Source organism: Hemiscyllium ocellatum, chromosome 3 (assembly GCF_020745735.1).
Source record: "Hemiscyllium ocellatum isolate sHemOce1 chromosome 3, sHemOce1.pat.X.cur, whole genome shotgun sequence".
Classification (NCBI taxonomy): Eukaryota; Metazoa; Chordata; class Chondrichthyes; order Orectolobiformes; family Hemiscylliidae; genus Hemiscyllium; species Hemiscyllium ocellatum.
Genome location: NC_083403.1, coordinates 144,507,241 through 144,522,702, shown reverse-complemented (window position 1 = coordinate 144,522,702; position 15,462 = coordinate 144,507,241). Strand labels below are relative to the sequence as shown.

General features: G+C 39.0%; 1 protein-coding gene across 2 annotated transcripts in view; it reads left to right on the top strand.

Annotated features, from left to right (window-relative positions):
• LOC132835003 (putative Polycomb group protein ASXL2) overlaps nt 1–15,462 on the top strand; it is a 310,992-nt gene that overhangs the window by 138,883 nt on the left and 156,647 nt on the right. Inside the window, exon 2 of one of the 2 annotated variants that reach the window (XM_060854233.1) lies at nt 10,580–10,662. In XM_060854233.1, coding sequence (XP_060710216.1) covers nt 10,580–10,662 — 83 coding nt within the window. Of the gene's footprint in view, nt 1–10,579; nt 10,663–15,462 lie in introns of those variants that run through there. The other variant, XM_060854277.1, reaches the window with a different exon arrangement.

Sequence of the window (15,462 nt, the reverse complement as noted above, 5' to 3'; positions counted from 1 at the left end):
GGTGTATTAGCGTTCATTAGCAGAGGGATTGAATTCAAGAGTCGTGAGGTGATGTTGCAGCTGTACAGGACCTTGGTAAGGCCACATTTGGAGTACTGTGTGCAGTTCTGGTCGCCTCACTTTAGGAAAGATGTGGAAGCTTTGGAGAGGGTGCAGAGGAGATTTACCAGGATGTTGCCTGGAATGGAGAATAGGTCGTACGAGGATAGGTTGAGAGTTCTCGGCCTTTTCTCGTTGAAACGGCGAAGGATGAGGGGTGACTTGATAGAGGTTTATAAGATGATCAGAGGAATAGATAGAGTAGACAGTCAGAAACTTTTTCCCCGGGTACAACAGAGTGTTACAAGGGGACATAAATTTAAGGTGAAGGGTGGAAGTATAGGGGAGATCAGGGGTGGGTTCTTTACCCAGAGAGTGGTGGGGGCATGGAATGCGCTGCCCGTGGGAGTGGTAGAGTCAGAATCATTGGCGATCTTTAAGCGGCAGTTGGATAGGTACATGGATGGGTGCTTAATCTAGGATAGATGTTCGGCACAACATCGTGGGCCGAAGGGCCTGTTCTGTGCTGTATTGTTCTATGTTCTATGTTCTATGTATCCCACCACAGCAGTTGGTGGAATTTGAATTTAATGTAAAGAAACAAAATTTGGAATGAAGAGCCTAATGATGAGCATGAATCCATTGTCGATTGTTGGAAAAAACCCATCTGGTTCACTAATGGCTGTTATGGAAGGAAACTATCATCCTTACCTGGTCTGGTCTAGAGGTGACTCCAGACCCACAGCAATGTTCTGGGCAGTTAGGGATGAGCAATAATGATGGCAGAGCCAATGATGCCCTCAATTTGTTAATGAATAGAAAGGGGCTCAGTGGATTAGACAAGGGAAATGGAGGGTTTTGGGGATGGGGTGGGTGGACTAGGTCTCGGTAGGATGCTGGAAGTTGATACAGAACTTGATGGGCTGAATGGCCCCTTTCCACATTGAGAGGATTTTATAGAACAACTACTATCTGGAATGAATATGAGGGACTAACATTGGCACACTAATATCTTCAAACTTATTTCTGGTCTGGTGCTGCTTCCCAATTCATTTTCCAAATGGTGACCTAACACGATCTTTCCTCAACTTAGAAAGGGTTTCTGATTTAGACCGTGCCAGGAGCTATCCCGTAGGATCTAGCGGAGCTGGACCATCCTCTCACTGCACTCCAATTGTCTTATGAAGATTGATTCTTCATAGATTATTGTGTTTTACATTTGACTGTACTTTAAATAATTACAAGGCTATTAAAAATGTACTTAGCTTCATTATTGATTTATTTTATCATTATTGCTACTGGGATATTTGCTGGCCTCAGACATTTACCAAAATTGAAACCTTGGTTTTGATTCCCTGCCATTAACGATGTTGGGCTCTTATCTGCAGTTCCAATGAGTGTTGTTCTGTAACTCCCATTCTACAATTTCAGAATTCCCTTTCCCTTCTCAGCCCCTCTGTTAACTTTTGGATAATGAGATGACCAATCGTAATGAGTTTCAAATGCAGGAAACCTTGTGTTCCCCAATCAATGGTAAATTCTTTCAAGCTAACAATTCCTGATATTTTAAAATCACCATTTCAAATTTAGAGAGATGTGGATTTTTGAGTTGTCATGTAAGAATGGGCTCATTCATTTTGTATTTATAATTCTTGTAGTTCAGTAAATCTTTCAATAATAGTACTTGGATCATTGTGCTTCAAAAAGCATCGAGTCTGAATATCCATGGGACGCATTCAAACTGAAGGAGTTGAGTTTGTATTGACGTAGTTTCTCAGACTCCCACAACAGGATGCGTCATTACTGCTTTCCTCTGTAAGTCTATCCCCTGGTTCTTCAGCAGAAACTAGGCTCCCATCACACCATCTCCACAGCCAACTCTCCTGATTGTAAACTCTACGTTCTTGCTTGCATGCATATTGTTTCAGGCCTAATTTATTCCTTTAAAGCTGGTCTCCCTTTTGAGGCTTTGTAGGGTAATATTTAACAGCATGCGACTAACTGAGAGTATGCTTGGAATGTAAAAGCAAGAAAGAACTTGCTTGGTGCTCGCAGCTGCTACAATGGACTTCACATTCAAGGAGTGAGCTTTGAAGTATCTTTCCTGATGTCATGTTGCTTGATTTAATGCTGAAGTCTTATAAACAGCAAATAAAATCTATTTTTAATAAAAATTTTAAAGTTAGATTGGTGAATTGTGATAGTCCTCACGTTGCAAGTTATTCTGAACAGATAGTCAGAGACAAGTATGAACATTTCATCTTGAATACAACAAATGTGATCTTCCTTTGGGAGGTCAAATGCAAAAGGAAAGTATACAGTAAATGACAGGACCCTTAGAGCATTGATATACAGAGGGATCTTGGGATGCAACTCCATAGCTCCCTGAAAGAGGTAGCACAAGTGAACAAGGCATATCACATACATGCCTCTGTTGGTTGTGGCATTGATTATAGAAGTTGGCAAGTCATGTTGCAGTTGTGTAAAACTTTAGTTAGGCCACATTTAGAGTATTGTGTGCAGTTTGGTTGCCATGCTACCAGAAGAATGGGGAGGCTTTGTAAAGGATGCAAAAGAGGTTTACTGGGATGTTGCCTGGACTGGAGTGGATTAGCTCTAATGAGAGGTTAGACAAACTTGGATTGTTTTTGTGAGACCATCTGAGGCTGAGGAGTGGCCTGACAGAAGTTTGTAAAATTCTGTGAGACTTGAATAGGGTGGATAGTCAGAGTCTTTTCCCCAGGATGGAAATGTGAAATACTAGGGGGCATAGGTTTAAGGTGAGAGGGGAAAGTTTAAAGGAAATGTGAGAGACACATTTTTACACAAAGGAACACGGCGCCAGGGGAGATGGTAGAAGCAGATATGACAGACATATGAACAGGCAGAGAATACAGGAATATGGACCATGTGCAGACAGATGGGGGTTAGTTTAGAATGGCAACACAGCCAGCACAGACGTGGTGGGCCGAAGGGCTGTTCCTGTGCTGTACATTCTGTGTAAGACAATGTTACACTTATTGTGCATTCTGCTAATGTTATGTGCTCAAGGACTGGAATCAAGCTTGAACCTTCAGCTGGTAATAAAAGTGTATAGTCTGTGGTAATAATAACAGCTGCACTGGTTGCCTCAATTGTATTACATTATTTCTCACCTGAGGAATGTAGATTTGTGATTGTTTGATTATTGCTCGTGATCACTGCCTCATTTACTCTGGAGTTATAACTTTCTGCAGACTTTATTTCTCCATGGTGACAGCATCATTGATTGTCTTGCTCTGACCATGGAAGTAAGGCATTTTAATGCTGGGATTTTCACCCCTCCCTCAGAGGCAGGTGTACTCACGGCTGCTGTTGTTATCGGCAGTTCCAACACAGAGAGGAGCTCAGGTAGTCCTGGGAGCTGGGAGGGGAGGCCAGATGCATGCGGGCAGATGGGATTAAATAGGTGGGGATGAACATGTGTGGAAGAGTCTCCAATAAGCTAGGAAACCCTTCAAGGAGCTCCACGCACACCCAGCTTTCCCAACACCCGTCCTCATCACTAACATTGCCAGGTTTTACGACTTGGCAAAGCCTCTGCCATTAATTAAACATTAGCTGAGGCAGAATGTAGCCTTTAAGTTGAATTAATTAATTGATCAATATAGATTTTGCAGAGAATAGTCCCTGTGAATGGTCCCAGGCTTGCTCTATCCAAGTTATTTTTGTAGGAGAAGATTGAAAGGAGAATGGAATGAGATTTTCAGAATCTTGAGAGATCCAGACGGTGTTTACACCCCATTGGGTGTAGGATCAAGAATATGAGATGCAAAAGAAGCCATGGTGACATGTTTAGATGGCTTTTCACTTAGTTTAGGATCTGGAATGATTGTGATATTCAGAAATTAATGAGATGGTTATCTGAAACTGAAGAATGTTCAGAAGTACAGGGAGAACGCAAGGACCCAAGATAAATTGCTTGTACGGTGAGCTAGTACAGGTTCGATGGAACAATCAGCCCCCTCCTGTTCTGTAGCAATTCTCTGATTCACTAATCAGCTTTTTAATAATTGAAAAAAATGCCTTGTGAAGTTCTTCACCAAATATGAAGTTTGTGTGAAAGCTGCAATAACTAAACTCACAATATTGTAAAGACTGCTTTTAATAAGACATGCGCTGCATGTCTGTCCTAATCCTTCCTAAAGTTTCATCTATTGGCTGTTCCTTGAAGTGAACACTATATCCAAACTGTAGTTTCAAAATAAGACGACACCCGTCCACTTATAAATGAGGCATGTTATATTTCAGTAATTTATCTCCTCAAATCTAAACAGTAAACTTGAGCAACTGCCAACTATTCACCTTACTATATACTGCATTGTAACCTTTGTGTTAATTTAGCATCTGCAGACCTCACTTTCTCCTTTGTGCTAATTTATCCATGTACTGCATTATGTCCAATGAGGTGAAGAATTTGTTAATTAACTGAAATTAATTCACTTTGTCACGTAGACACTTAATTATAGTAAATGCCTTTTGTCATAATGAGGATATAATCAAATACCAAATGTGATCTTATTGGCTTCCTGTTCCATCTCAGAGATTGGAATGGGAAACAAAACCAGAAATTACTGGCTGAGCTCAGCAGGTCAGGCAGCATCTGTGGAGAGAGAGTTAACATTTCAGATAGCAAAGAGGAAAATGGGGTATTTATGCTGAAGGTGAGGTTGGAAGAGGCAGGGCCTGGGGTCAGGGGAGCCGCAGGATATCAGGGAGGGTAATCTGGTAGAATGGAATTGGATGCATTGCTAATGACTGGTGAAGAATGATGTATTTCATGAGATGATTTGTGAAATGTGCTTGCCAGTGATAATCAATCTTTTTCTGTTAGTTACAACAAATGGTTGAATATCATATGGAGCTGTTTCCTTTCCAAACTGTCCATCATGTTTTACAAGCTCTTTATCTTCTGGCTTGAGTGACAGTTTAAAGTGAATACAGTATATGAATAGCCATTTCAAAACAGTACAGAACTATAATTTGGAAAGTTTTTTAATGTCCTGTTGCCTATAAAAATACAGTAATTTTAACAATCCCTCGCAGGTCAGCAAATGAGTGCAATTAACATGAACTCGGAATGATGGTTAATTCAATATGTGCGTGTTTTTTGAATAATTTTGTGAAACATTCCATCAATTTATTTTTGCAATTTCTGCAATTGATTTTTTTCCACAGTCACCAGCCAGGTCACCATGATATTTCTCAGCTGGTCATTTCTAGAAATGTCATTATGACTTACTGTGAACCTTTACTATATGTAAATCAAACATAATTTGATTCTTTTGTGGTTGTGTTTATTTATTCTTTGGATTATGGGGTTTGCAGAATTTACACCAGGGTTTTTTCTCAGCTGGGTATGTGGCTATGCAGCAGACAGGAATATGGTGTGTGGGGAACAAACAGACCATTCACAAGCAACTTTCCCTTAAAGATCTCGGTGTACATGACCATTTGTCAATCACAACAGGCAGCCAGACTGAAAACAGAACTTCAAGGGAACGGTGATCTGCAATCAATTACTTCTCAGATTTTTGAGATCAAAACCTTGCATGAAACATTGCTTTATTGCACTGTCTGCTAAGAACAATTTCCTCTTGTTTGAAATAACTTAACAGTTCAAAATCAAACTGAACAATATTAATTTATTTATAATACTTGTTCTCATTTGAAAATTGTTGAAAATTGCTTACTATCTTTGGCAGACCAAAATATGGAGGTTTTATTTATTTGTCAACTGTCATTATCCATTAAGTGGCTGTTCCATTCTGCCAGTCATGGAGGTGCCCCTTATTATGATACACTCATCCATTTATTGCTAATGCAAGAAGAAATAGGTTGAGAAATCTCAACATTTCGGTGTTGTTTTTCCTAAATATGTCATAATACTATTTGAATTCAGCTTTCCAAAGCCAATCCTCTTGCAAACATCCTTATCAATTATTCATTCTGAGCAGGGGGTGAAGACTGTAAGAATTGATTTTCTAGTTGATATTATAATCTATTCAATGACTTTATGAACTTCTTGGAGTAAGTTTAGAAGAAATATTTAATGGCCTTCTCTTGTACAGTGAGTTCTATTGTGTGCTGTTTTATCATTGTGTAAGGCCAGTGTTACTTCCAAATAATTTAAATTTCAAAGGTATTTGAATTTAATATTGAACGTAACAGCAAGATTAACGGACTGACTCTTGGATAGTCATTTACCTGGTATTTATAAAAACATTCTCTGCTGATTTAGAGCTTTATTAAACTGATCATGATGGAGTATTGCATAAAAAGAACATAAGACAAATGTATTGTAACTAATCGTATAGTTAATGCAGTTTGAATTTGCACTCAATGTTAATATCATTGTCCATTTGAAGATATTGCTAGCCCATAAAAAGCAAATGTGAAAATGTAAATTATTGATTGAACTTGGGAAAACTTAGGTTCTATTTAACCTAATCTCGTGAGACTGTAAATAAAATGGTTTTAAGTTACCCTTTCTAGCTCATGAATTTATTTAGAAATGCATATAATTGGAGAAAGTAACAGCAAAACAAATCCAAAAGGTTAAAAGTTCAATAAGTTTCTATCATCTCCCAAGTTCATAGCTGAGAATGTTCATGAAGAGTCATGCAGACTCGACTTGAGCCTGCTCTCTCTCCATGGATACTGCCTGACCTGTTGTGATCTCCAGCATTTTTTATTTTCAGTTAAACGTGATATTATGTATTCAAATTTTGCAAAATAAATGTTTGCCAGTAAGGTATTAATAGTCCTACAGGTATACTGTGAGAATTCTAGCCCTCGCTCACAAACAGAGGTTGGTTTGTTTTGACTCGTAACAAAGTGTCAGGGGAGGAATGGGAAGAGAAGCCATTGGAAGGAGTGCACTGGTTCCAACTCCATGAGTTAAAATTGGAATTAAGGCAGTCTTCTCAAAACTGAATATCAGAGGAGAGGTGGTTGGCAAAGCATTTTTTAAAAGTTCACTCATGGGATGTGAGCATTAATGGCTGGACCAGTAATTATTGCTGTACCTAATTGCCCCTTGAGAAGGTGGTGGTGAGCTGCCTTCTTGAACTGCTGCAGTCCATCTGCTGTGGGTGGACCCACAATTCTGGATCAGTGGTGCTGGAAGAGCACAGCAGTTCAGGCAGCATCCAACGAGCAGACCTTAGGGAGGGAATTCCAGGAATATAAGCCAGCAACACTGAAGGAACAGCGATATATTTCCAAGTCAGGACAGTGAGTGACTTGCAGAGGATAATATTCACATGTATTTGCTGCTCTTGTCCTTCTGGATGGACATGGTTGTGGGTTTGGAAGGTGGTGTCTGAGGATCTTTGGTGAATTTCTTCAATGCATCTTGTAGATAGTACACACTGCTGTTACTGAGTGTCGGTGGTGGAGGGAGTGGATGTGATGCCAATTAAGCATGTTGCTTTGTCCTGGATGTAGTTAATATCTGAGCAGTTTTTGATTCATGCATTTTACATTAAAAACAAGGCCGTTTACAGATCATACACTGTATAGTAAAGCAGGTTTACCACTGAGACATGGTGGCTGGAGAATTGCTACTTCTGGCTCATTAATGTTGTTCTATTGATTTAACTTGATGAGGTCCTTTTCTTCATGACTGATAGTTATATGTGTGATATTTGTATTTTAATATTCTGAAAACATTCTAAGAATAGTCTGCAGCTGCGATTTTCTTAAGAAAAGAGGTGACAGTAAGTCAAATACATAAATTGGACATATTTATATATGTACAATTACATAAGATTTATATATGTACGAGTACACAAGATGTATGGCACAGGAACTGGACAGCCTGTCCAACAAGTCCAAGCTGATATTTATGCTGCACATCATCATCCACCCATCTTCCTTATCTCAACCTAAGCCTCTATATCCTCCACCTTCAAACACACATCTCAATTTCCCTGAAATGTATCAATACTATTTGCTTCAACCACTCCCTATCGTCAACAGTGATGCATTCGCACTATATTTAGGGTATAAAATCTCTTCTGAGTTGGGTTTCTTGGTGATGGTCATGTATTGAAAGTCTCAAATTGCACTTTTCCCGACAAAAGAACCCATTAGGAGGGTAGTAGAGGTGGAAAACCTCACAACCTTTAAAAAGGTCTTGAATGAGCATTAAAAATGGAATTACATTCAAGCCTATGGACTAGTTGCTGAAAAGTGGAACGAGTGTAAATAGGTTGGCACAGACTTGATGGGCTGAAAGGCCTCTTCTGTGCTGTATGACCTTAGGACTCTAGGTTGGTAAAACAAGATGTTCCCTTTTAAAATGGTTGGTAATTATTCACTTTCAAAATTTCTAGATATTCTTTTATTTACTGCTTTAGGAGGGATTTCATGAAATTTCCTATCATTGATGTTGAGCAGACTGGTTTATAATTCACTGAAGTTATTCTGTCTTCCGTCACATGACAAGTTGATAACTGATAAAGAAATGTTGATTGTTGTTATTTGAGTTTGCAATAATGTTTATGACCTGTTGGTCAGATGTCACATGACATCACAAGCTGTTGGAGTGCTGCTCCTACATCAGGTGAAGTAGAGGGAAGGAGTTGAGCTTCGGAAGCTTGTGATTTCAAATAATCCTGGTGGACTATAACTTGGTGTCATGTGACTTCTGAGCGGAAAATGTGTTGCTGGTTAAAGCACAGCAGGTTAGGCAGCATCCAAGGAACAGGAAATTCGACGTTTCGGGCCAGAGCCCTTCATTTGCCTCATTCCTGATGAAGGGCTCTGGCCCGAAACGTTGAATTTCCTGTTCCTTGGATGCTGCCTGACCTGCTGCGCTTTAACCAGCAACACATTTTCAGCTCTGATCTCCAGCATCTGCAGACCTCACTTTTTACTCATCATGTGACTTCTGACCTTGTCTACCCCAGTCCAACACCGGCTCCTCCACATTATGATTTGTTGGTGTTCGAGAAGGGGTGTTTGGAGAATTGATTTATTTTTGAGTAGTTACACCTTGCACATTCTGTCTCTGTGAATTAGGTGCTTCTATCATTCTCTTCTCTCATCAGCAGCAAAGTTTAACCTTGAAAGTGAGCTTCGAAGTTTGCTTCTTATTTCTGAATAAGTTTATTTTCTTTCATATCACTTCAAAAAAACTGAAACTGTTTTTTAGTTCGAAAAATCATGGGCAAGGTAGATTTTTCTTTTAGTTTTCAGGATTGACTTTTTAAGGCTTCCCACAGGTACATGAAGCTGTGAAGTAAGAGCAGGAATAGGCCATTCAGCTGCTTGGATCCTGCTGCACTATTTAATCAGACCATGGCTGATGTGTTATTGACTTCAAATTCCACATCCCTAATTACCCATAAACATAAATTTCATTGTCTAAGTACATTTGCTGCAACATTAATCACCTTCTTCTGAGGGAGAGTTCCATAGCTGAGAGAGAGAAACAAATCGACATGAATTTGTCTCCGAACTCATAGCTGTTCCTTTTTTCAGGATCTATGTTCAGTAACATGCCAGTGACTGACAGACAATGCACATCCACTGAATAGTTTTTAACAGCTATTTGAGAGTTATTACTTTATTCATGGTTGCCAACCTACTGTTGATAGGTTCAAGCTTGAATCCTTCAAATTTAAAAAAAGGCTTTGAGTTCAAATTCATCAAATAAATAATTCGATTTTAAATAGGAAACAGCCTGAGGAGAAACGTTTTGGCTGAATGACGTTCTTTCTAACTCCCAGGGACAAGTCGTAAAGTTTCTCTGTGCCGCACTCAGATCTCTCCCTGGCATTAGTTCCAAAACTGCTTGCTTATTCGACATTTTCAGTGCCATTGTGAAGACAAAGGGTGTGTGTTGTATCAGGAGTGAACTTCAAAGCACTTATCAGTGGACTCTGGACTCAAAATGTGAAAATTCACATTCTTGCGATAGGTAGTCAGGTTCATAGGTACACAACCTGATTTACATTCTGCACGAAGACAAAATCGCTTATTTCGTGTGATCTTTGAGATTCTTTAAAAGAATAAGGAAGATTATATCCATGTTAGGTATTTAGCATTTTCAATCAAGATACAATTGCGAGTGAGTCTTTTGTCTTAGTGTGTTTGCAATGTTTTTTTCTCAATTCTGCAAAAATGATCCCTGTGACTCTGCCCGAACTGTTGGATTTTTGAATATGGTGTATAAAGGATACAGTTTTATAGATAAGTAGATGCCTCTGATATGCATTAAACATGTTTTTCTTACTAAGTTTGATTGATAGACAGTTTTCATTAACTACACAAATTTAAATTAAACTTCCAAGAAACACATTACCTATAATATTAATCATGTTTCATCGGTAAACAATGTCATATTTTTAAAAAGTCTTACCATAGTAATTGAAGTGGAATATTTCTAAATTAGCTTTTGGGTTATTTTGATATGTGCTGGATACACCCTTTAAGTGTGATTACCAGCCAGGGATACACAGTTGAAGCTGACATTGCTGTACATCTTTATCAGGTACTGGAGAAGTACCCAAACACACCAATGAGCCACAAGGAGATCCTACAGGTCATCCAGCGTGAAGGACTCAAGGAGATCAGGTGAGTGCTTTTACAATTTGTTTGTAAATAATTGTTTCTGTGAAATAGTGACCACTACTTCCCTGAGTGGAAGAACAATGTAATCACATGAATTTCACACTCATGAGAAAAAAACAGTCAATTTCTCAAGTGTAGACTAAATTTGCATATTCAAAATCAGGTTGAGTCATACAACCATACACACACAGCAACAGCTTTCTGCTCAGTCCAGGTCACACTGTGACAACAGACGCCCTCACTGTCCCTTTTCATTCCTCTGCAGCTGTTGTATTGCTTTGAACATTGAGCATTGTTCTGCCCTCCACAGTGATCTCTCTTTGACAATCCATTATGCCACTTCTTTTATATGATTTCACCAAAACCTTTGCCAAAAATGTTCTGCAAAGATTTATTTAATATTAACCAATGAATTCACCCTTAAACTTTTCTCTTTATTGTCTGCATACTGAACCGAACTCAACTGATTGAGCAGTCTCAGCGTTGACCTCAATTTATTTTTTAATTTCGTTTTGCACATCAGCCTGTGAAGAGAACCACCACTTCTCTATGTTTTAGTGCCACGACGGTCTATTGACAACTCCCATACTCTATCCCTGTTGCTTCAGAACCTTAACCAATACTTTTATCACCGTAACGCTTGATTATTTTCATCCTTCAACCCTTAACCAAGCAAAACCCATTGACTGCCATTGGCTGCCTTGCAGCAGTAGATCCCACCCATCATCTTTAAAAATCGACATCGAGAACTTTATCCTTGTCTTCAGTTGCCTCCATGGCTTCACCCATTGCAGTTCAGTGACTCCTTCCTGGTCCTTTACTGCTTGATACTTGTATTTCTCAGTGACAGGTTTATCCTTTGTTGTCTTTGCTTCACTGTATGTGACTGCTGTAGCCACTGTCTCCCTGAGTAATGGAGCTGCTTTCCTTCATCCTTTTGCCTCATGTCTTCTGTTGTTTGGCTTTCTCAAGCTAAAGATTTGCCTCTTTAATTCCTCATCTGACTCTGCCCTACTTCAGTCTACAAGTTCTCCCTCTCCTCTTGCTGCCTATTTTCTCCTCATAGTAATGTGCTCTGAAACCTCGTTCTCATATTCACAGTAATATTTGAATGTAATGCTCAGGCAGGTGGGTTAAGAGAAGAGTTTTGAAGTAATTCTAATTATTCATTGTACTTACCTGGATGTTTGCTTGAAAAAAATAACTTTACTGAAAAATTAAAATTTTAGTTCAATGTAAAACCTGAAAGTACAGTTGCTGCCGTGAAACACAGTCTGTAAAATATGCGACACACTTGAGCCATAATATCTGTGCAGTTCTCTGCTAGACCTTCTAAAACCTCTCCTTTCACTACAACTGCCATATTTTTCCTTTTTTGCATTGAAGCATTCTCTTTTGAATGTTACTATTGACTCTACTCCCATACTCTTTCAGGTAGATATTCTGGACTAAAGCAGCTCATTGTATGGGAGATAAAGTTATCTTTATGGAGCGTTATGGAGAGTCTTACATCTTTAAGTCCAGCCACTGGAAGAGTTGATCTTTATTACTCTGTGATTTTGAACATCTCTATTAAATCTCCTCTTTACCTTCTCAGCTTTAAAGAGGATAGTTTCAGCTGCTTTTATCTGATTTCACTAAAACCTTTGCCAAAATGGATGTTGTTCTGCAAGAACTTATTTAGTGTAACTAATGGATTCATTCTTAGGTCTTTCTCTTCATTGTCTATGGACTAAACCAAACTCAACGCATCGAGCAGAATCCACACATTTCCAGTTTTATCATCATTGGTATCATTTTAGTAAATCGTTTCTGCACTAACTCCAAGAACTTTCTATGTTTCCTAAAGTGTGGTGCCCAAAATTAGACAATCTACTCCTGCTGAGGTCTAATCAATATTCTATAAAGTTTCTGTATAACTTCCTGTGTTTGTTGTAATTTCTATTAATGAAGTGAAGGGCCCATTATGCTTTTGTTACAGTCATATCGCCTTGTCCTCTCACTTTCACTAATTTTGCACCTTGTTTCCACCAGGCAAGGAAGGGGAATAGACTCCTTCCTTTTCAACTTCCTGTTGGCCAGACGCAACAAATATTAATTCTGTTTTAGCACACAGTAATTATACTTCAACTAAAACCTGACTAACTATATCAAAACAAAATAGTTTTCTTGAGTGAAATAAAGTGGAATTTTATTATATACTTAACCCCCAACTGACAAACAAACCCAAACACAGATCGTAAGTTTAAATTGTAGAGGTGGGGGCTGGGAGTGGTTGGTGGGAAAACGTACCCTACTACAGACAGGAAGTAAAAGGGTAATTGCTGTTTATGATTTGGAGATGCCGGTGTTGGATTGGGGTGTCCAAAGTTAAAAATCACACAACACCAGGTTATAGTTCAACAGGTTTAATTGGAAGCACTAGCTTTCAGAACGATGCTCCTTCATCAGGTGGTAGTAGGAGCGTTGCTCCAAAAACTAGTGCTTCCAATTAAACCTGTTGGACTATAACCTGGAGTTGTGTGATTTTTAACATTGCTGTTTAAAGTTCTTTAAGTACTGGAGTTGTTGAGGATGACCTCAGCCCTCGCTGTTGAGCTGTTGTCTTGTTTCTACAGTAACGGTAAAAGTTTGTACATACGCTTGAGCTTTTGGAAATGGTTGTTGTTCATTGGACATAGACATTGAGGTTGGGGGAGACAGGGAGAAAGAGGCTTCCAACTTTGTTGCTATAAATTCATATTTCATTTTCATGCTCTGCTGTGCTGCCCTAAGCAGCTTTAGGTCCATTTTGTGTATTCCTGAGTCCGCTCATTGTTTCTTCCAAGCTGAATACTCCACAGATAATATTTCATCTCCCAGCACGTGAACTTGCAAGTGTGCATTAAATAAGATGCAAATTTCTTGACCCTGAATCAACTTCCTGATTCACTGCCTTTGAATGAAATAATAACCGCAATGCTGACGAGTTTCACAAAGCGTGCCTCAGTCAATGCTCAGGTGATCACATCAACCATTTTATATTGATATTTGTATTTGTTTAAAAACTATCAGAGTTGGTATTAAGAATCAGATGATGGAAGTTGAATATTGAAAGTCCGTTTTTACCATTATCATAAGAGCATGCTCAGAATTGTATTCCAGGTTCAGTTGGGGGAATCAGAAAATCTCCCACCTTGGGAGAGACCTACCTGAATGGTTGGGTTTTCATTCTCGGGATGGGAAGTGGATGCAAATAGAGTCAGAGTGCTGACACCCCTCAGTGTAGATTGTACATGACCACAGGGGGTGCCAAATATCTGTTTAATAGACCTACCTTAGTTCTCTGGTATTTCATCCCAGTTGTTTTGTTAAATAGTAGGTCATCTAGCACTCACCTCCACCCCCATGCTCCACCCAATCCAACTCATGGCAACCCATACCACACTTTCATACAATAGCCCGTACCCTCCAAGATCCCACCATCACCCAGGAGCTTTTATAACTGCCATGTAAACTAACCCAGTACCTACAGTAGACGGACTGCAAGAGCCATGTTGAAATGGAAAAAAATAGATTTCTAAATATCTATTCTGGCTTTCCCTAGATTAAAATAAAACACTCCTATTCATGAAAACCCAGTCAAAGCTTTGAAATCCCTTCAAGTATTTACTTTCTTATGAAATAGCTGTACTCATAACCCCACAAAAATACAGCTAATTCTTTAATAACCTCTTTGAGCTGTCAATCAAAAAGTGAAATGACAGCTTCCCTGCTTGGATAATTATTGGTTTTGGAAAGGAGCCGGGCTTTGATCCAGGTCCCATCTGCAATTTTGAAAGGTCTGTAAAGATTCCAATAAAGTACACACCGCGGTCTCTCTGCTACTGCATCCCTTAAAAATTGCATTTTTATTTGTATTTTCTTTCCTCAATTCAAAATCTATACTTTCATAATTTTTGTCATACAGTTCATCTGCCATGTTGTCTTTTCATTTTAGTAATCCATATCCTCTTGAAATCTGTTATTGTCCATCTGATTGTGTGTTATAGTTTGAATGTTTTTTGCATCTTCAAACATTGAAATAATGCTCTGTTTCTGCAAGTTCAGATCATTAAATTATATCAGAAAGAACAATAATCCTGATATTGATCCCATATAATACTGAAAACTCACTTTTGTTTGAGAAATAGCCATTCTGCTTCTCAGCTAATTGTGTATCTATGCTGTCATTGCCCTTTTAATTACATGGTATTTAATTTTCCAAACAATTCCATTATGTGATACGTGGTGAACTGCCTTTTGAAAGTCCATATATACAACACCATCTGGACTACACTCATCAATCTCTTCACTGAAGAACTTGATCAAAGTTCTCAATCATTTTAATCAAGCACAATCTGCCTTTAACAAACCTGAGTATATCCATTCCTTTGATACCAGTGGCATTACCAAAGTGGAACTGAAGATTGTGGCGAGTACTTTCAGGATTTCCACCCTTACTTCCCTGTGTGGCCTGTAATAACTTACTTTCCAAACCCACGACCGCTTCCACCTAGAAGACTAAAGAAACAGATGTATGGGAGCATCACCACCTACAGATTCCTCTCTAAGCCACTCACCATCCTGACATGGACGTTTCTTCACTGTCACTGGGTTAAAATCCGGAATTCCCTCCCTAAGGGCATTGTGGATCACCACCACAGGCAACAGGAGATGGCAATAAATGCGGCCCCATGAGAAAATAAAAGAAACTGGACCAAACATATATTTCCCACAAAAACAGATCAGTGTCTTGGAATTCTGCAGCAAGTAACTAAGCTT